The 22,244-nt window shown below is 31.8% G+C and overlaps 1 protein-coding gene across 2 annotated transcripts in view; it reads right to left on the bottom strand.

Moving 5' to 3' along the window:
* Positions 1–22,244, bottom strand: part of LOC139523773 (nephrin-like) — a 49,000-nt gene that overhangs the window by 7,824 nt on the left and 18,932 nt on the right. Inside the window, exons 2-9 of one of the 2 annotated variants that reach the window (XM_071318022.1) lie at positions 15,942–16,226; positions 13,996–14,289; positions 12,713–13,024; positions 7,684–7,962; positions 4,417–4,710; positions 3,903–4,049; positions 2,098–2,128; positions 182–258 (exon numbers count right to left, since the gene is read on the bottom strand). In XM_071318022.1, the coding sequence (XP_071174123.1) occupies positions 182–258; positions 2,098–2,128; positions 3,903–4,049; positions 4,417–4,710; positions 7,684–7,962; positions 12,713–13,024; positions 13,996–14,289; positions 15,942–16,226 (1,719 nt within the window). The remainder of the gene's footprint in view (positions 1–181; positions 259–2,097; positions 2,129–3,902; positions 4,050–4,416; positions 4,711–7,683; positions 7,963–12,712; positions 13,025–13,995; positions 14,290–15,941; positions 16,227–22,244) is intronic. The other variant, XM_071318023.1, reaches the window with a different exon arrangement.

Genomic DNA, 22,244 nt, shown 5'->3' with positions numbered 1-22,244 from the left:
GGAACACAAATCAAATAATAAATATTCATCATAAACAACTGAAATACAGTTGTTTTAATTTTAACTCCCAATTGGACATTTGATATGATTTGAATACTAGTATCGTTTTATATGTGTTGCAAACATGAAATATTAAAATAATCTAAAATAAAAGTTATCATAAAAAAAAACACGTGCATACCTGTAGTAGACTGCAACGTTGAGTATGCATCTGTAAATGTCGGATTGTTTCTCTGTATTATTGTATATTCGGCAGACCTTAAAATAATAAAATAAGACTGACAGTCCATAAAACAAGCTAAAGATATTGTAATTGAGTAATTTTCTTATGGGTAGAAAAAAATGCACAACAGATTGTATTTTATAAGCTCGTGTTTGCAGAGTGATATACCTGTAAACTTGAATGAGTTCTTAATGTTTAAAAGGTGTCGGTATCATGCAAAATCAACATTTTATGTAATTTATAATTCCTGTTAAGGATGTACTTAGGTGATGTTTAGATATTTGTGTCAGATGTTCGGACATCTTGGTTTATTTCCTTCAATACAGGGTAAACCATTTTGCCCCTTAACACCCATTCTTATTTTTATTAAAAGACTTCAATAGCTCTGCTCTTTAAATGTCATTTACCTACCTTTTAGAAGATACTTGATTTTTTATTCAATTTGAGACCCAAATAATACCAATAAAATTATGAGGTAAAAATCAGAGTCAGTCTTTTTGCCGCCATTTAAAAAAAAACTAATATCTCTAAAAGGAGCTCCAAAATCTATCAATACTTTTAACCTATTTAGTTCCTTAACTAATACTTTTCCAACTTGAATAAAAGTTTTTTTTTAAATTCTTGATTTGTTTATTTTTATCTAAGTACATTCCTAAGTAAATTATTGCTAAGCAGATACTGGCTAAAAAAAATACATTATACTATTTACATGCATTTGTATATTTGTGTGTCAATACAAATAGTCTATACATTCGTCTGTCTTTTTCATTTCGTCTTTTTGTCATTATGCATTTTTTTGTTATATTTAATCATTAATAACTTTCAATCAAACTTCATAATTTTATTGCAAAATATGAAAATATGTGGGAAGGAAAACTATCTTAAAATTAACAAATTTTATAAAAAAAAATATTCAGTAAGTTTGATATATTCGTGTTCTTTTATCCGGTATACATATGCTCTCATGTGCCGATTTAATTGGTGGATAAAAGAAATAATAAGGAATTGAAATATTTAAAAGGCTGAATAAATTTGTATAATAAATCTGAAACGCCTGTTCACATATCGTACTTCGAGCGTAATATCTATAAACATCAGTATAATTTATACAAAAATAGAAAAAAGGAAGAGAAACTAAGAGAAAAGGAAGTTTTACGATAAACCCATCCTTTGTTTTAATTGGGAAAGAGATAAAAAGAACTGATAATAAGTACAAAACACTTTATAATTGTACACACGGAGAGAAATCCATAACTTCTAACTGTAAGGTCAAACACCTTGTGAACAGTTGCTCTTATCAAACCGTATATGATTTTTGTTATATATTTGTGGGTTTCTTGGATAACGATTGAATGATTTATTGTAGGTGACGAATGCAACTTTCGAAACTATTGGCTATATAGTGGCGGTTAGCTTAACTTCATATTATCCGTATAATGGTTTAATTCAATCGTAATTTCCAATAGTTCTTCTTAAAACAACGCCACATGTACACAACTTTTTCATGAAAACAACCCCCCCCCCAAAAAAAAACAACAAAACATCACCAAAGATCAACACAACAATCATCAGTGACGCTTGAATAAAAAAATAAAAAGGCAAAAAAAAAGTTTGAAGTTAAAGAGGATTTACATCAACACATGTACAATGATCGTTTTATCTTGAAGGTTGCACTTTTGAGTTTTGCATTTAAACAATTTATTCATTGAAGACATAAAATGTAATAAGAACATACATTAATAAATTGTTTTGAGACAAGAGGTCGGGAAAAAGTTCAAGGTATCAATAAAGGGGAGATGTAATTGGAATGAACTTGATCTCATAGGTTTAAAATTTAAATCATCGATATTTGTGTTGTTTTCAATAATACATACTTTTCTGATTTAACATTCTTTTCTTTCAAGTCTGAAATGAATGAAAGAATGTAAGAATATATATTATATTAAAGCTTAACATTCATCCAATCAAACCATCTGAATCAATAATATCCGAATTCTGCCTGACAATCTATGTGTAATATCGGATAAGACATCAGTTTCCTTTCTTTTTCTGGTACTCATCATGTTAAATGGTAGATAAAAAAAAAGATTAAAATGGCAAGCACGATGATTTAAAAACCAGAAAAATAAAAATACATTCAAGGAGTCAATAAAATCAAATATCTTTGTTACTATTTTGACTGCTAATGATCAATTCATTTGGCAAATGAATAAAAAAGATAAAGATATCTTGTTTGAACTGTGTGTTGTCATGAAATATAAGGAAAAATCCGTATAATTTAACCAATTATCTTCAATTATTGTCTGTATTTTTTTCTCTCTTGGCATAAGAGCAAGATGTACTTAATAAATTCTAAAGTCTGCATCAGAATATCAAAATGTCCTATGGGTCCATTCCTTTTGTGATTCTCACATTTAGAATTTTTGTGACTATTCATGAATGGTAATTCATTTATACAAAATGTCTGTATCTATACTAAAGAGTAAAGATTAGATTTATACAAAACGGAATGTAAGAAATGAAAGTTAGATGGTAACAAAACCATTGTATGGTTAAAAATCTAACAGAAATGTCATTAAACTATGTTTAGTTGTTCCGGAGAAAATGAGAATATAAATGGACCCCGGACCCCTAATAAAGCAGTAGCAAAGAACATGCTTTAAAAGATAAACCGTCGAACATAAAGGTCAACAATAGCATTATATTAGGAAGGTGGTGAGATCCTTTCAATAAATTATAAGAGGTGTATGCGGACATGCAGACAGAAAATTAAACATGTAATATATTGTACAGATTAGACGACGCACATCTGTGAAGGTTTCAAACATTCTGTGAAGCGGCTCTGGACCTTTATCGAACAATATAACAAACGAAAGAGCGGGCGGAGGGACGGAGACTCCAAATAACTTCAAAGCGGGATTATATAATGATAAATGAGGAGACGCAAATTAATTATAATAATACTTCATTCCAAAAGCAATACAGCTTATAAGATACATACACATTATAATAATACTTTTGCAAGTAGCTACATGTATACTTTTAAAACATACGGTCTTCAACAATATGCAAAACCATAGTTGTACAATGTTGTACTGTTCTTAAAACTGATTAAGTTGTAGTTTTTTTTCTGCTGATTTTTTTCTCATTTTGTCTTCCTGGAGTCTTACGTTATCTTAAAGCTTCTCATCATTGTTGAAAGTTATACGGCGATCTTACATTGACAATGTTCATATATTTGACTATATAATAGCCTTATAAATGGTTGTCTCATTGACAATCGTACTTATTTCCATACTATTTTCCTTGAAACATGATAGCAGTTATGTAAAATGTCTAAGTTTATGGTTTAATGGTTTTTTTTCTCATATTATTCTAGTTTATTGTTTAAGACATCTAGCTGCACTATGTTGTCTGTGTGCTGTTTGATTTCTAAATATTTAACGTAACTATATTATTTGCCGTCAATGATAAGTTTAGCTGCTGATGTTAAATATTTGTTGGTCTAGAATGGTAATTTTCGTAGCTTTCTAGATCTAAATCATTTTTGAGTTATAGTTTAATGTTATTTTTTAGACACTCTGCTATTGTTAAAGCAATTAAGAGTTGTTGGTTTTTTTGTTGCTGTTGTTGTCAAAATGACGAAAACACTACACTTTTGAATATTTTAATTACATACCACTTTTGCTGTATTTATTTCTTCTGCCAATATACACTAATAGAATAAATACTACCAGTAGAGGTGGAATACCACATAAAAGTCCAACCATGAGATGAGAAATTGAAGCTGAGTTTGGTGGTGCACGTGAGAATAAGATAGGCTCAACTGAAATATAGGAGTATTGATGTCGCGGGGTATTTTTCACATATGTGTATATAATTAATTCGTTACGTTAGTGGTCAATAATATGTATTCTATAATTATATACACAAATAGTAACACAAAGTATACATATATCATTGAGAAATAATATTTAAAGATTAAAACTTATAAACGAAAATATTCGAACCGTGCTTTTATATAGAATAACGATCAATTTGTGAAAAGCAGAAAATAATAATCAATTAACACATTTGAAAATAAAATAAAACAAAACAAAATAAATAAAACACAAGCTGAGAAACCAATAAGTTAAAAAAATCAAATACTACACAAATAAAACATAACCCCTTTTATTGATGAGCTAACTAACCTTCTGTTTTGAATTCAAGTGATGTATTCCTTTGTCCTTGTAAGTTTGTTGACACAACAGTTACTTGATAAGACGTGTCTGGTCTCAGCTGATCCAATGTGTAGTAGATCGTGCTTCCAGTCATTACGTCATTAATATGCACATTCAGTACGTTCCATTTGTCATTATCTATAGTTTTAAACTGGACGGTAAAGGTTTGCTGAAGTCCTCCATTGAATCCAGCAATCCAGGATAGATTAACTGATCTAAATGTTATTGTTACGACAGAGACATTTTGCGGTGCTTCTGGCTTATCTAAATTGAAGCATTGTGCAATTGTATCTATGGATTTATCATATATATAACAAAAAATAATGACTACATTAATACTGATTTTTCTCATGATAATTCTTCTTTCACAAAGAAAGAAAACCTTTTCATAAAATATCAAAATGTAAAAAATGTAGATAATTTCTTCACAAGGTGATATTCAGTTAATAATGCTAAAAAATATTCTTTCTCGTCGACTAATTGGCAGATTACTGGCCACAAGACATTCAGTAAACAATATTCATTTTAAACACAAAAAAAAGAAACTCTTTATATACTCGTTTTTTTAACTCGTTATGAGAACATGTAAGAAAGGCCTAAATTTGAATTGTTTACATCTGTTTCTATGCGTTTTAAAAGCCCTATAAAAGTGTGTAATTCAGAATTATATGCATCTTATAGTAGTGTGTGTTTTGTTTTTTATTAAATTATAAAATGGAACTTCGATTCATTTGTTAGTTTGTAAATTATAGTAAAAAATCACAAAAACAGCCGATTGTGGTAGTTGCAATTTTTTTTGTGCATAAGCACACATTCTTCCGAAATCAAATGAATGTAATATTCATCTTTTCAAAGAATGACTTTGCATCTCTGCACCCCGCAACATTTTAAATCCCCAAAGTTGACAATGTCACCGAAAAAAGATGGTCGAGTACACCTTTAATATGTTCTGACGTGTTTGAGTTGACTATTTTGTCTGGAACACATACAAAAAAAACATATGTGAATCATCTTCTCACTTCAGTTTATAGTATGTTATATATTTAGGCTGTAGTTTGATATGATAACACGTCAGTTTATTTTAGATTTGTGAGTTTGACTATCCCTTTGGTATCTTTCGTCCCTCTTATGACCCATAACAACAGAGAAGTAGTGTTTCAATAACAAATTTTTACTAAAGTACTTTGACGACAGATTAACAAGTGGATCTTAAAATTGCATAATTTCAAAAAGCTTCATTTGTTGCGTTTGCAATCTAGCGTAAAAAGTCGTCAGTCTCTGAATTTTTTTGTTTCCTTCCTTCCAAATTTTTTTTTTAATAATTTCGAACTTTTGAAAATTCACCCTGACAACCGATCAGACAATAGTTTTCAGTTGACTAAATTCATAAATGAACATTTAATGATGATCAATAGCTAGTAGATGAGTTGATCTTTAAAAATACAAGTGGCAAATAAAGATCGTTATAATGAATACATTTATCAGTTTTCAATAGCTAAATTGAAAAACTCATCACTGCAGGGCTTTCATTTTTCGATTATATGTAATAAGGTGACGTAATGGAGAGATAATTTTTACGAAGAAGGCCCCTGGCTGTAGTAGAAGAGGCACAAACAGTTGCGTGTTTGTTTATCAGGATGATGTAAATTTTGACGGAGTGTGGATTTGCATGACGGGGATGCATGCAAAGCAGAGATTTATATTAGTTAAAGCTCTCAGTTTCGCTAATTTTGGAACTTATAAGACTATAATGACGCAACGTTAGATATTGCTACTACCACGTAATATAGTGTTAAGTAAAAATTTGACAGAAAAAAAAAATCTTAGAAATGCTGAAATAAATATGTCAAAAAATATATGAAAATAAAGATTGTTTCTCAAATTTTCACATCATGATAGAGAATGAATAAAACTATAATAAATATAGGCATCGGAAGAAACAGATTATCCGAAACATGTTTCTTAGCATTGTCCCATGTAACAAACTCGAAACATTAAACACGAAAAATTCGCGAAATGTTCACCCGACTCTTTAAAATTTACATGTCTATTTGAATGTTCTCTAGCATGATATATTTCAGTGGTGGTTTACATGGCTGCCTCCATCTAATATTTTCATAGATATTTTTAAAAGAATATAACGAAATTAAATGTCCCAGGGAAAATTCAATTCTGGAATATTGTTTATTTCAGTTAAAAATATCAAATTTTGACAGACATTTTTTTAAATTCTAGCACGACTGTTTTGTACTAAGTACAAGCTCAAAAAAGTCAAATTATTTATTACATTCATCTACATATTAAATTCAAATCAATAGATTTGCAATGTCTTGATGAAATGTCCGAAGTAAACTTTCATGCCTTCACTTGCCTTCAATTTTTAAGGCCAAAAATACAGAGAGGTCGCTTCGTGAAGATTATTTTTCGGCCTTGATTACTTTACCAATAAAAAGTACTTTAAAAGTTGAAATTGAAATACCAAATTGTATTTTGATAACAGGTTATCTATAAAGAAATACGGATTAATGAAAATGTTTTGCGAAGTTGTCCGGTAACGTTATATGACGCCGCTACAAGCGTAATATGATAGCCTGAACTGCATTCTCTGGTCAGAAAAAATGCATGTATAACAAAGAATGCACACATGTACATGTACATATAAGAACATCAAAGTAAAAATAAGTTAACTTCAGTATCATATTTACATGTGTTGTCTCTTGTACCACCGCTAGATTAAAATTATATTCGACGTGGTTTGAATACATAATACCAAAATATTCCACAAATACCACAAAATTATTATCAGTATAATCATCAGTATAATCAAATATTCTTTGTAAATCATAACATCATATTGCACACGGCATTTATACTTTTGTGTAATATTTTGCATTTACCTATCTATGAAAACAGAAAAGATTAAATAGTGCGGGTTTCCTATTTAACGTCATTTTTCTGTTACATTAAATGGTACCTAATCTGACGTTGCGTCTATATCAATTTTAAATTTGTTTACCTTTATCTATATGATTTTAAAGGATTGTATTGTAATTATACATCGATAAACTACTGATGCATGTTATGTAGGCGAATAACACTAATATAGACATTGTAAGTAAATTTTTGAATAATAAAATAAAATAATATTCATGCGTGGGCGACTTAATTATTATGTGGTGTATGTGCATAATGTATATATGATATGATACAATTGTATCCATGCATAAAATATGATACCTTGCGGTTTCAAAGTAATATTTTCCACAATACATCCTAATAGGTTACATATGTTGATTCCATACGCACCAAAGTCTACTTCCGATCTTATACGTATTTTGGAATAAATTTTATGTCTGTAATCATATCTTTCTTTCTCGATCTTCCAAGTGAAGCCAGTTATCCGTTTCCACCTTACAGTTGGTTTCGGGAATGATATAACATGCAATACAATATTTTCTATTGAACCAATTTGTGCTCCTATTGTGCCTGATTCTGCTGTCGCATTCCTAGGTTTACCTGAAAAACGTTTTAAATTCGCCTTTTCATAATCTAAAGTACTTTGGGTAATCTCATTGTTCGTACACAGAAACAAAAATAACAATACGTCATTAGTTGAATTTCCATTGTTAAGAACGTTTTAATCCAATCACATCACTTTGGTGTACGTTTTTGAAACTATTTCCCAGAAAAGGTTAGATTCGGAAACGGCGAATTGTCAATACAATAATTTAGCGATATATTGTCAATTAAAATGTTAAACTTCGTTATTTTACACTATATTTTTCCAAGTTTTGAAACCGTAAAAATATATCGTCTTTCGATCTTTTCCTGCTTAATCTATCTTAGACTACTTATTATGACAGGTACATCTCTAAAGTCTAACTTAAATACAATATTACGTATTACTATAGTAATAGTTCATTATAAGCTAGTGAGTTTTCGCCAGATTTGCTCACTATTTGATTAAACACAAGGTACTCTTGTATGAAAAGGATTTGTTCGAACAAGATACATTTATGTTAACAGTTTGTACTAAACTTTAAAGCACAATTTTGTTTGAGAAAATATGCAGCTACTCATATAAACAAATAAGCTCAAATATTGCAATGAAATTCAATTCGGCTTCCTTGGTCCATGTGAGAGATAGAATCTTAAAAGTAGCTTACATGAAGAACTTTTTGGTTTTTGTGTGTGTGTTTTTTATTATTATTATCAGCTTATTAATGCAAGTATAGTCTAATGCATCTGAAAATAAATATGATAATAAAAACTAAGTGATTTATTGCATAATCCAAATTGTATAAACAAATACCAAATATTTCTTTCTTTTAGAATCAATTTTCCAACTTAACCATGTAAGGGAAGATAACTCTTATAGTAAACATTTTAAGCTGGAACATTAGTGATTTTTTTAATTTTTTTACTTGTTGCAAGAACGCAAGTTCGGTGACACCATTGTATCTATTCATTTTCTTAATGCATATTATAAAACCCATGGACACAGATAAATTCATGAGAAAATTGTGTTTTGGTGATAGAGATGTGTTTGTAGACCTTTCTTTACTGAACATTCTTGTTGCTACAATTATCTCTATCTATAATGAACTTGGCCCAGTAATTACAGTGGACAATATTTCCTAAAAAATTACAAAAATTAACAAACATTTATGAAAATTGTTAACAATTGACTATAAAGGGCAATAACTCCTTAAGGGGTCAATTGACAATTTTGGTCATGTTGACTTATTTGTAGATCTTATTTTGCTGAACATTATTGCTGTTTACAGATTATCTCTATCTATAGATAATAATATTCAAGATACATGTAATAACCAAAATCTAAAATTTCCATAAAATTACTAATTCGGGGGCAGCAAGCTAACAACAGTTTGTCCGATTTGTCTGAAAATTTCAGACCAGATAGATCTTGACCTGGTCACGCCACACATTTTTTAAACAAGATACCCCAATAATGATTGTGGCTAAGTTTTGTTACATTTGGCCCAGTATTTTCAGAGGAGACGATTTTTATAAAAGATTACAAAAATTTACGAAAAATTGGTCAAAATTGACTATAAAGGGCAATTACTCCTTAAGGGGTCAACAGATAAATTTGGTCATGTTGACTTATTTGTAGATCTTACTTTGCTGAACATTATTGCTGTTTACATTTTATTTCTTTCTATAATAATATTCAAGATAATAACCAAAATCTGCAAGTTTTCCTTCAAATTACTTATTTCGGGGCAGCAATCCAACAACCGGTTGTCCAATTCATTTGAAAGTTTCAGGGCAGATAGATTTTCACTTGATGAACAATTTTATTCCATGTCAGATTTGGTCTTAATGCTTTGGTTTCAGAGATAGAAGCCACAATCTACATTTCACCCTTATGTTCTATTTTTTGCCATGACGGCCATCTTGGTTAGTTGGCCGGGTCACGCCACACATATTTTAAACTAGATACCTAAAAGATGATTGTGGCCAAGTTTGGATTAATTTGGCCCAGTAGTTTCAGAGGAGAAGATTTTTGTAATAGATTACTAAGAGTTACGAAAAATGGTTAAAAATTTACTATACAGGGCAATAACTCCTAAAGGGGTCATTTCGTCATTTTGGTCATGTTGACTTATTTGTACATCTTACTTTGCTGAACATTATTGCTGTTTATAATTTATCTCTATCTATAATAATATTCAGGATAATAACGAAAAACAGCAAAATTTCCGTAAAATTACCAATTCAGGGGCAGCAACCCAACAACACGTTGTGCGATTCATCTGAAAATTTAAGGGCATGTAGATCTTGACCGTATAAACAATTTTACACGTATTAGATTTGCTCTAAATGCTTTGGTTTCAGAGTTATAAGCCAAAACCTACATTTTACCCCAGTTCTATTTTTAGTCGATCTTCGTTGGTTGGCCTTGTCACGCCACACATATTTTAAACTAGATACCCCAAAAATGATTGTGTCCATGTTTGGTTTAATTTGGCCCAGTAGTTTCAGAGGAGAAGATTTTTGTAAAAGCTAACGATGGATGACGGACGCAAAGTAATGAGAAAAGCTCATTGGCACTTCGGGCCGGGTGAGCTAAAACAAGCATGGTAAAATCTGCCTTTTGGCACAAAGTATAAGAAATTATATCTAAGGATATATAATACCGATGATCCATATGAAAATACATAAAACTTAACAAGACTTTTATTGTTGATGTTAAGACATTCTGCTCAATTTCGATTACTAGAATAGAACATTAGGGCACTGATTGCATTGAGGTTCATAGTTTTAATCCTTTTTAATTTAGATATACTAATTGTTCTGTTTTTTTTTTTTTTTTTTTTTTTTTTTTTTTTATTATTGTTGTACTTTTTAAACGCATGGGACAAATATGCCAGATAGGCAAATTTGAAGGTTTGTGCTACATGAAGATCGCTTAACCATTGATCATGATTTGGTCCAAATGATTGTCTTAACCTTGGCAGTACTATTCCCCAACAATCAAAAACTTAACAACAGCTGTGTATTGCCTGTATTTATGTATGGATCAGAATGACGGAAGATGACGGATCAGAAAGATTCTGCGAAAATCGTGGACACAGAAAATCTCAAAGCAAAAGCTCCTCATCAGAAACTTACATGAATATAGACACTACAATGACAAGAAGACGCCGTGATAGATTTTAATGTCCCATAGAAAGAAACGTGGATATTAGTAAATGGCACTTCACACAGTAGGTAAGCAAAAGAGAAGGAGACACTGAGTGAAAAAGAGGAGAACTGAAGAGGCAGAAGATAGTCAACAGTCAACGGGCACTCTACAAAAAACTGCCGACGAACGATAAAAGTAGAGGATCTGTGTTGATAGCCTTTATGCAAATGGCGTCCATGGTTTTAAGCTGGTAATTTGCCTTAGACTGTAAGTCTACATTTCATTCATTGAGTCTGTTTAGTTGACGCATCAATGTAAATATAACGGAATTTGATGAGACTATCATCAAAGTGAGAGGGCTAGCGCTATAATACCAGGTTTAATCCACCATTTTCTACATTTGAAATGCCTGTACCAAGTCAGGAATATGACAGTTCTTGTCCATTCGTTTTGTTATTTGATTTTGCCTGTGATTATAGACTTTCCGCATTGATTTTCCTCTAAATTCAGTATTTTTGTAATTTTACTTTCTATGATATGTTTGATATGGGTGAGCTTTGTTGTACCGTTTGATAGTTTTGATAATTCGATTTGTCCTTTTTATGAACACGAAATGTTTTATTTAGTGTCTCATAGATCTAAATAAAAATATGTTTAGAACACAGTTATTTACAATTTATATTTTTTACTTTTGAATTCTAATTATGACTAACTACGATAAGTTTGTCCAATATGTTATGTTTGTTTAAAAATCCGTTTCCTAACATGTTGATTATAAATAGAAATGTGTATTCTATCATTTCTTTCTTTTCGAGGCGATGTCAGTAAATACGTTTCATACAGTGAAAATGATATAATATCAATATATGTTCAATGAAGATGTATTCTATACAAATATAGCCTTTATATGAGGTTGATACAAGGATATAGTGACCTGAAAGAAGTATATTGACTGAGGACAAAGTCCGAGGTCGATATACTTCTGTGGTTCGATATATCATGTAATGACCTCATACAAAGGCTATATTTGTTATATTATAGGGTTATTGCATGAATATTGGGGAATATTGTCCCGAGTAGAATTTTATATATGTTATACGAGGAATAATATTCCCCAATATCCATGCAATAACCCTTTTATTGTATAGCAATATAATATTTAAAAGTAAAAATTGGTTTAAACTAAGATTGTGTCTTTGATAACGTCATGAATTTTGACAAATTATTGCACTAGTGCATGTAGTGCAATATTGGAATTTATTGCACGCCAACTTTTGGTTACTTTCTGTAGGAAATATTATAATGCTATGCAATAATATTAATTTCCTACCTTATTTGTATCACAATCGTCATTCGTAATGGATCACAATATCATTTGTTGTGCTATTCGTTTAAGATTGTTTAACAATATCCGTAAATTCATAAAATGACGTCAAAAAGTATATCGGTTTTTAGATATTCAAAAAATAACCGTGCAATATCCCTTTTCCTGTGCAATATGCTTTTCACTAACCGCAGTTTTCTCTCTACTTTCGAAAATATAGTCTAACATGTGACTATCCCTCAACAAATCAAATATACGAATTAATAATATACTCTTGTTACTTTACTTACACCATATTTTTAAGTTGACCGTTCTTGTATCTGCGTATGGTATCCCATTTATAGCCTGTATTGAGAAGTTTCCAGAATCTTCACATTTGAGAGAAGGTAGGTTAGATGTGTAATAAGTATACCTATTGTATTTATTGATATGTTGAATGTTCAACAAGGAAGATTTAAACGTTATTTGCGAATCAGGATTGCTTTCCACACGCAGTGTCATTTTCACATTTTCTTCTTCATTGAAAATAAAAGTTGCAGGAGTACGTACTCTATTTTTCTGAATGTCAGAACTAAACCAGATATCAGTTATTTTCGGAGAATCTGAAATAATTTATACAATACTTCAAAAATAATATATATTCAATAATTACCAAGGTGATGCAGTGTAATCAACTGCACAAGGAAGGAAAACAATAAAATCCACAGTAAACATTGAGGTAACATGAATACTGCAGTATAACTGAAAAATTCGATTCATTAAAACCAACAAAATTTTCAGAAATTTTTCCATGTACATCGAGTGGTGGATAATTTAAAACAAACATCAAACCGTAAGTTGCGGCACTTCTGACGTGAAAATTACTAACATGTAACAACTTATCATTATCACGGAGCAGACTAAACATAAGTAGGATTTGTAAGGTTCGAAATGATTAGCTATAGCAATACTCTATAATGTGACGACTAGGCTTAATATAATGACTGTTCAAATGTTTTTTTTTTTGTAAATCTGGTAATAGTATTGACTATGAAATAATTTGTTTTTGATCTATAGTACTAATGATTGCAATCGATATTTCCAAATAAGATTAGGGAATGACGAATATTTATTCGTAATCACAGATTCTTAGTGTAAAAACTAGTTCGGCAATTAGACTTTTTCGGTTATGATATGTAGCGTCAATGAAACCAACATACGCCATGTCAAAGTTTATAGGGTCGAGCAGATTTGTTTCTTTTCATAAGTTACGACCAATGTGGACTCTTTGCTGACCGAATGGTTTACGAATCATAAGTCATTTTGAATCATTAAGAATAAAGCTACGATTATAAATCCTACGAACCTCTAGTTATAGCTGAATTCAATCATTAAAGTTACTTATCAAATCCGTAACATACAGTAAATAAGCCACGTAATGATGATGGCAGCTTGTTTTACACGCAATAATTGTGAATATTCATCTTGATCAGTTTCTACACTACATATATAGCTATCTAGTAATTGCATTTATATATATTCATGACCAGGTAAACCAGTTGTTGACGGACGTATTATTGTAGCTAATACTTACACTGTACATTCACAGATATATCTTTTGTCTTGTGAACAGAACCTGTAGAATGATCTACCCGGCAACGGTAGGTTCCAGTTTGACTTCTGTGTATGGCTGGAACATTTACACCCCGGCCTTGGTTTGAAATGTATTTGTTTGGAAAGGGGTTGAATCCTCCTGTCCATTTTTGTTTCCAACTGTATATACATCGAGGATTACAAGTTGCAATGCAATATATAGGGCCTAATGCAGTTCCTTCTGTTACATTTATAATTGTTACCGCAGGTTCCACTATAACATTGTCAGGACCATCTACAACATAATGACACATGTATAAATTCCTAGTGAGAAATCATCAAAAACTATTTCATTTGGTACACAAATTTTAAATATTATTTCAAAAAGGCAAATACAAAATTAAAAAAGAGGACAACACAACGACCATGAAAATTATAACAAAACTGATAGATAGTTCAACAATTGCAACGGATTTTTTTATTCCACGTTGGTGTCCAGTTTATCTCAGCTTATGAGTTTTGGATGCCCCTCCCCAGTATCGTCCGTCTCATTTAAAAAAAAGTGGTCTACGGTTTGAGCAACAAGAACATAGCCACAATAAGCAGTGAATTGAGTTAAAGATCCAGATGTTAAATGTATGTACCGCTATTCTTGATTAAAAGTTGAGCTTTATAAATGTTTAAAAGATGTAGTCATAAGAAATTTAAAAAAAATCTGAATCTGAAATTCATACTATAAATCAGAACACAAAATCTTCTATGAAAAGATAAATGGTTGTAATGGGGCAAAATATTTTACCCTGCATCCTAGGGGGAAACCAAGGAGTTCGAATATCCGACAAAATTCATCAACCTGACATAACTGTACGTTGTGAGCCAATGCTCCGTGTTGAAGACTTATGAATGACATGGATGGAGATTTGTCCCATTTGCAATCATATCACATCCCTTTATATCTAACAACTACATCCATACGTATGCAGTCAAGTTGTAAATTCTCAGTATGCAATGAGTTCATGCTGAACAACAACACACATGACACAGTAAAACAATAATGTTGATTGATCATGTTTGAAGACGATTGAATTTAACTATTGTTATCTTTACTGTTACCTGTACAGCACATCAGCCGCACAAGTTTTCGTACATATAAAACTTATATCATATAGTTCTTCAACATTGCACGGAACTTACCATGCATTTGTAGTCATTTAATGCATAGATAAGTGTTCATTTGATTTGAAATATTTTTATTACGCATCTTGACCGTGAAAAAATAGCCACCATAAATTTTGAGAAAATGTATGTAATCCTGTTTCCCTGCCTTACACATTTATTGTACTTACGTTATCATTTGTGATGTTGGCTGTTTTTTTTACATATGTGATCTTTTATTGAATGAAGCTTATAATATCTTCCAGAAATTATTCCAGTTGAAAGATGTTCCATGATTAGAAGTTCAAAAGCAAAGAAAATGTAGAACAGATAAAAATATGCTACTACTATAACATGTTTAATAAAGATTAGTTTTAGAATTTTCCCAATTCATTAACCTTGACAGAAGGTTATACTGCATGTATTGTGTTCCGAACTAATTATGATGGTGGGATATAAGTTATGCAATGTTTTTGTTCATACACATTATTGCTATCCCCCCCATTACTGGGTACCACACAGGTTCCCGTAAAATTTTGAGTCATAAAACAAAATATCTGACGACACAATGGAAAAGTGATTGTGTTTGACGTCAGATGTTCAACCGGGCTTAGCGATAAGGTGTATGACTATCAGCAACACAATGTTGATAGTAAATGTAGTTATACTTGTTATAGATATCAGGACTAAAATTGTATACGCCAGTAAATAAAACGTGTGTTTAACATATAATGGACGCTTGCAAATTTTGCACACTGAAGTGGTATCAGTTAATACTATACTCATACTTACAGTATGGATCTAATGTAACAGTATTACTCATGTTCGACACTTTTCCAAGATCATCAATTGCTTGGCATTGTATACGTGTCCCTTTATCAGCCTTAGTAAGTGCGTGTAGTGTTAACTTATTGTTGACAGTAGATTCTCTTGTGTTCCCATGAAACTGATATGAGAGATGTGAAGTTTTATACGCTTCGGGCCACCGTTGTATCGTTGAAGAACATGTTAAAGTAATGTTACCACCAACAAAAGGATGCTCAGGTTGAAGGGTTACTGTTGTATTTATTGGTTTACCTAAAATAGTTTTAAACAAATAAATTCTACGTTTATTATTTATGTGTTACATTTCTAGTTTAAAAACAAATATTTGTTTTAACATTCTATTTTCAACATGTGTATATGATTCACATTTTCGTTTAATCCTATATTTATGCCCGCGTCACACTGTCCCGATTTTTACGCCGATGGCAACACGATTATGGAAATTTTCAAAATCGGGACTGATCGTATCAAGATCGGACTATTTGTAGTGCCATCTTTTACCATCGTAGAACCATCGGCCACTTTTTCTAGCCTTCGGGGACAACTTCGGGAAGGGTTCTAAATTTTTTAACATGTTAAAAAATCCCCGAAGGTGCGTCCGATGTTGATGGTTCGTATTGAGTTCGTATCACCATCCTCACCATCGTAATGTCACCGGGAATGCATCTTTGAACATCGTATTGCATTCGTGTTTCCTTCGTTTCCATCGGGCAGTTTTGACATTACGATGTCTACACGAATGAATCACGAAGCTACCCGAAGGTCTTAAGATGGCAACACGACTTCGTGAAGACCTCGTAACCCCGTCGTGTTGCCATCGAATAAAAGTACGAAGGCGACAAAATGGAACTACGACGGCTACAAATCCAGCTAAATGTAAATTAATTTTCGCACTAAAATACATTTAAAGTGCCATGCGCGATATGCACTGGTCAGTCTAATACGACAGTTAAGAAAGACGTTCACAAAACCTGGAGCTCATATCATATGATTATATGAGAACAAGAAAGGCGACAGCGTTGTTTGTATTTATTCAAATGGAACAAGGAGAGCAGCAATTACAGGCTCAGGATTTACTTTTACAAGTAAAATATTTTTTTTTGTCAATTTTATATATCAAGTAACATGATGAAATCATAAACGCGCCTCGTACACCAACATTTTTTCTAAATTATTCTGATTTTTTATGTATCGTCTGAGTTGTTGTCACACGAATGTTTACTCCATAACCATTTTGTTTTCTATATGTCATATTTTGCCGCATTTGTTGCTTTCCCCACATCCTTCCTTTTGTCTATATTATTATGATATTCTCCTGGAAAGAGCTCTTTTTGAATAAAAGGGATCAACGAACCCATTACCTTACCTTTAAGAAAGATCAGTAAACAGGGGCATAATTATGGGTGATTATTCAGACTAGTTAACACATCTTACAGTTCAAACAAGGCAATGCCGAGCGTGGCATCCCCTCGCATGTAACATAATTGGGGACAAATATGGACACTATATTTGTATATGAAACATGCAGAAAATGGTAAATTGAATATGCATATTTGATATATAAACTATATTTTTTTTAGAAATCAACCAAAACATTCAGTAACTGGAAATACCTTTAATATTGTCCTTAGAAGCAGCAGGTAAAAAAATTAGCAACCAATTTCCTGTGTTTTATGCTTTTTCAAGGAGAAAAAACAAGTCCATCTGCATGACCTTGACCTTTTGCCTTGAAGGAGAAAATACATTTTCATTAAAGGAATCAGATTGTCTGCTATCGGTTAGGGGAGGCGTCAAAATTGGGACTGATCGTCTTGTACTTTCATGCTAGACTCATACCCTCCCTCTTCCTCTTCTTCTCCCTCTCCCGGATTTTGGTGGCATTATATGCAGAGACTCAGAGTCAAGTTTTACCCTTCAAGCCCACGGTCTTCCGTCTTATGATTAAACAAGAAATTAAATGTACAATATAATATATATTCAATATTGATCAAACAATTTAAAACGCGTGATGCCTTCGGCATATAATTTAAATGCATCATAAGCTGTACACGACGTCTTTTAGACATCGTATGGCCATCGTGCCATCATCGTAATCCACCGTGTAGCTTTCGTAATCCATCGTGTAGCCTTCATGATCCATCATGTAGGCTTCGGCTTTTGCTATCGTATATAATTTCGGCACCATCGTATAGACTTCGTTATTCATCGGTCACTTTTTGATATTTTAACGAGATCGGGACCAACTTCGTACGAACTTACAATTTTCGCATTCGGGTGTCCATCGTTTATAAAAATCGGGACAGTGTGACGCGGGCATAATGATTTACATTCTTTTATAAACATAAAAATATTTACTACTGGTCTTAAAGCAATCAATCATTCTTTAGTTTTGAATTTTTCGGTTGAATTCTTTTCAAATTCTGTTAAGTCTTGGCCTTAAATAACTGTTTATATAGTATGAATTAATCAGTGCCGAAAGGCTCCTTATAGGTTATATCCACGTCATTTGAATTCTGGTGAAAAGTTATTTCATTAGCAATCATGACACATATCGTTATATCTATGGTAATCCTTAAGTCTTGGATGAATTTCGGTTTTTTTTTCACGAATGGGTTGGTTTTCATGAACTATGCTAAATATGAGCTCATTTTAAGTTACTGAAACTTTCTTTGTTTGCAAAGTTTAAAAATGACCACATTCACCTTTTTATAAAATAATGCAACTTTACATTCAACAAGCTGTTTCAAATGCCCATGGATTTTTTTTAACGTGAATAATATAAGAATAAATATATTTGCACTCGTGTGTGTGTGTGTGTGTGTGTTAAATAAGAGTAAATTTAGTTCTTAATTTTAACAAAAATCACCATCTGTTTATTGGTATCAGTACTTTTTGTTCATCTTGATGAGTTACTATAATACAATATGATTTAGTTCGCTTTTTTCAAAATGTCATTAGTTATTATGTTTATTAGAAAAAATGCACTTGTATTTGCAATCAATTATTAGCTCACCTGGCACGGACCAAGTGAGCTTTTCTCGTATTTTTGCGTCCGTCTTCCGTCGTCGTCCGACGTGGTTTTTTTTACAAAAATCGTCTGCTCTGAAACGACTGAGTCAAATTTAAACAAACTTGGCCACAATTATCATTGGATTATCTAGTTTGAAAAAATTTGTTTTATGACCCGGCCAACCAACCAAGATGGCCACCATGGCTAAAAATAGAACACAGGGGTAAAATGTTGATTTTGGCTTATATCTCTTAAACCAAAGCAGTTAGAGTAAAACTGACAATAGGTAAAATTGTTCATCAGGTCAAGATCAATCTGCCCTGAAATTTTCAGATGCACCAAAGAACCTGTTGTTGGTTTGCTGCCACTAAGTTGGTAATTTTAAGAAAATTTTGCAGTTTTTGGTTATTATCTTGAATAATATTATAGATAGAGATAAACTGTAAACATCAATTATGTTCAGTATATATCTACAAATAAGTCAACATGACCAAAATAGACAATTGACCTTTTAAGGAGTGATTGCCCTTTATAGTTATTTTTTCGTAAATTTATGTAATCTTTTACATAAATCTTCTCCTTTAAAACTACTGAGACAAATTTAACCAAACTTTTCCACAATCATCATTAGGGTATCAAGTTTGAAAAATGTGTCCGATGACCTGGCTTTCAAACCAAGATGACCGACATGGCTAAAAATGGTACATAGGGTAAAATACATATTTAGGCTTATATCTCGGAAACCAAAGCATTTAGAGCAAATCTGACGAAATAAAATTGTTTATTAGGTCAAGATCTATCTGCCCTACAATTTTCAGACAAATGAGGCAACCCGTTGTTGGGTTGCTGCCCCTGAATTGGTAATTTTAAGGAAATTTCGCCGTTTTCGGTTATTATCTTGAATATTATTATAGATAAACATAAACTGTAAACAGCAATAATTGTCAATAAAGTGTCATTTTTGCCTTTTTACATCTAACATGTGGCCATGTTTTTAAAATAATCCTCAAAAAGTAATAATTATTGAATGACTACATGATGTGCAGACTATTGACAATTAAATTATCATCAATTTGTGCAAAGGTCAAAGGTTCTAAATAACACATAGCTGAGAGGTAGATAGAGCAGATTGTTATCCCAAGAAAACATTGTCAACAGCGGCGAAGCCAAGGTTGACAATGCTTTTTCGAGGGGAACCAATCTGCTCTATCAACCTCTCACCTAGTACGTGTTATTTAATTTATTATACTGAATGTCCTATCATTATGATCTTTTACATATTAATTTTATTTTAAAAGTATTTACTATGACGTCACGTACATAACAACATTACGGGTATAAGAAACAAACAACAAAAGATGTTTTATTTTTTTTTATTTTGGCAATTAAATACAAAAAATGTAATAAAATCTGAGCCACAACGTACAACTTAAGCATTGTATTTTTAGTACTTGATGCACATTCTATTTATTGTCCTTGAGATTATTTGTGTAGCTTAATATATACAAGATTTGAGGAAAAGTGTAACATATTGATTGATGTTGCAGAAAATATGTTTGTAGCTACAACTACATGAAGTTGGAATAAAAGTTTAATACATTTATAGATGTTAGATTAATTGTATGTATTTTTATAAATTAATTTGTATGATTTCAAGATAATTATGGTTTTGATTTACTTTTAAATCTTTTTTCGTCTCTCTCATTGAGTCCATCAGCTTCAAGAGTTCGTAACTGGTGCATCTAAAACTTCTCTCTTTTTTGTCATGCATCCGATTTCACCTTGAGAGATACACACGCCTGATGAAGCTAATTTGTTTAGCGAAATATTGCGTATTTTTATTTAAAATCTAATAGAACTTTTAATGTATTAATTAGCGTGTTTAAGTTATATTCTTAGACATTTATATAATTTTAATTCAGTAACTGTATCAGTTTATTTTTCCAAACTGATCCACGCTTCAATAGATTGAATGTTGATTGCACAGGTACTGGTGGACAGGATACCCTTTGAGTGCCCCTGAGTGGGAGTATCCCGAATGACCCCCCATGTAGTTTAATTTTAATTTATTTTTCATTAAACGTTTATTTAAATTGTTTTCACTGGGAATATATGTCGAAGTTACTGACAAACAGCATTTGAGATTTTTGCCAGTCGACTGATATGTTTATAGAGAGAAGGTAAGTCACTCTGGTTTTGTTTACTTGAGGTACCAATTAGTAATCACCTTAAAAATAATATTAATAAACGATCCTACCTTTCATGTCACTGACTTTTTTCCTTTCAATAATGAATTTGCTCTTTAGAGATACATATATTTATTAAATCGGAGCTCAAATAGTCCAGTAATTCATTGTTTTAATCGAACGATTCACAGTTTTTATCGACATTTTGAAATGTTCAAAGCACAAATGACGGAAGTGATGACGAACTGACATCTGGCGAGTAATCGGCGCAGCAACGACAACTCCGGTCTTTCTGCCGAGGACTTCCTAATTGCACTGAAACAAATAAAAAAGACAGAGAATGACTAAAAAAAGTACGGAAAAGCAGAAAGTAAACAAATAAAAAGACAGTTTTTTAAAATAAGTACGGGAAAGCCTAAATTAAACTGATTATGGATGAAGATCAGAAATTAGCCTTTGAATTAGCCACGAGTGGCCATAATTTAGTTATATCTGGGCAGGCAGGAACTGGGAAAACATTTTTAGTAAAGAAATTGGTACACTATATGAGATTTAATCAGGGGAAAATGTCAGCATTGTTTGTTCTACCGGAATTGCAGCAACTCATTACGGAGACCTAAGGGCACAAACCTTACATAAATGGTCCGGGGTAGAGGACGGTAGACACTTAAATGAAGAAATAATTCATTTTGTTAAAACAGATGAGAGGTTTACTGTTGCCAAACACAATATTGAAACAGTTGAAACATTAATCATAGATGAATCATCTATGATCAGTGCTAAAATTTTCAATCAGGTACAAGTTTTGTGTAAAAATACCAGAAATTCAACAGACCTATTTGGAAATATACAAGTTGTTTTGGTTGGCGATTTTTTCCAACTTCCACCAGTTTCCAATGAGCTGTATGGAGATCCTGGCAAGCACTGTTTTACTGTACCATGGTTTCATACATTTTTTTCGCATAAAATTAACTTAAATATTATTCATCGACAAGATGACCAAAGCCTTATCAAATGCATTAATGAACTTGAAATTGGAGATATTTCAGATGACAGTGTAGCTTTTTTGAAATC

This window comes from Mytilus edulis, chromosome 5 (assembly GCF_963676685.1).
Source record: "Mytilus edulis chromosome 5, xbMytEdul2.2, whole genome shotgun sequence".
In the NCBI taxonomy this organism is placed as follows: Eukaryota; Metazoa; Mollusca; class Bivalvia; order Mytilida; family Mytilidae; genus Mytilus; species Mytilus edulis.
Note: the sequence above shows the minus strand (reverse complement) of the source record. Positions and strands in the feature narration are given on the sequence as shown.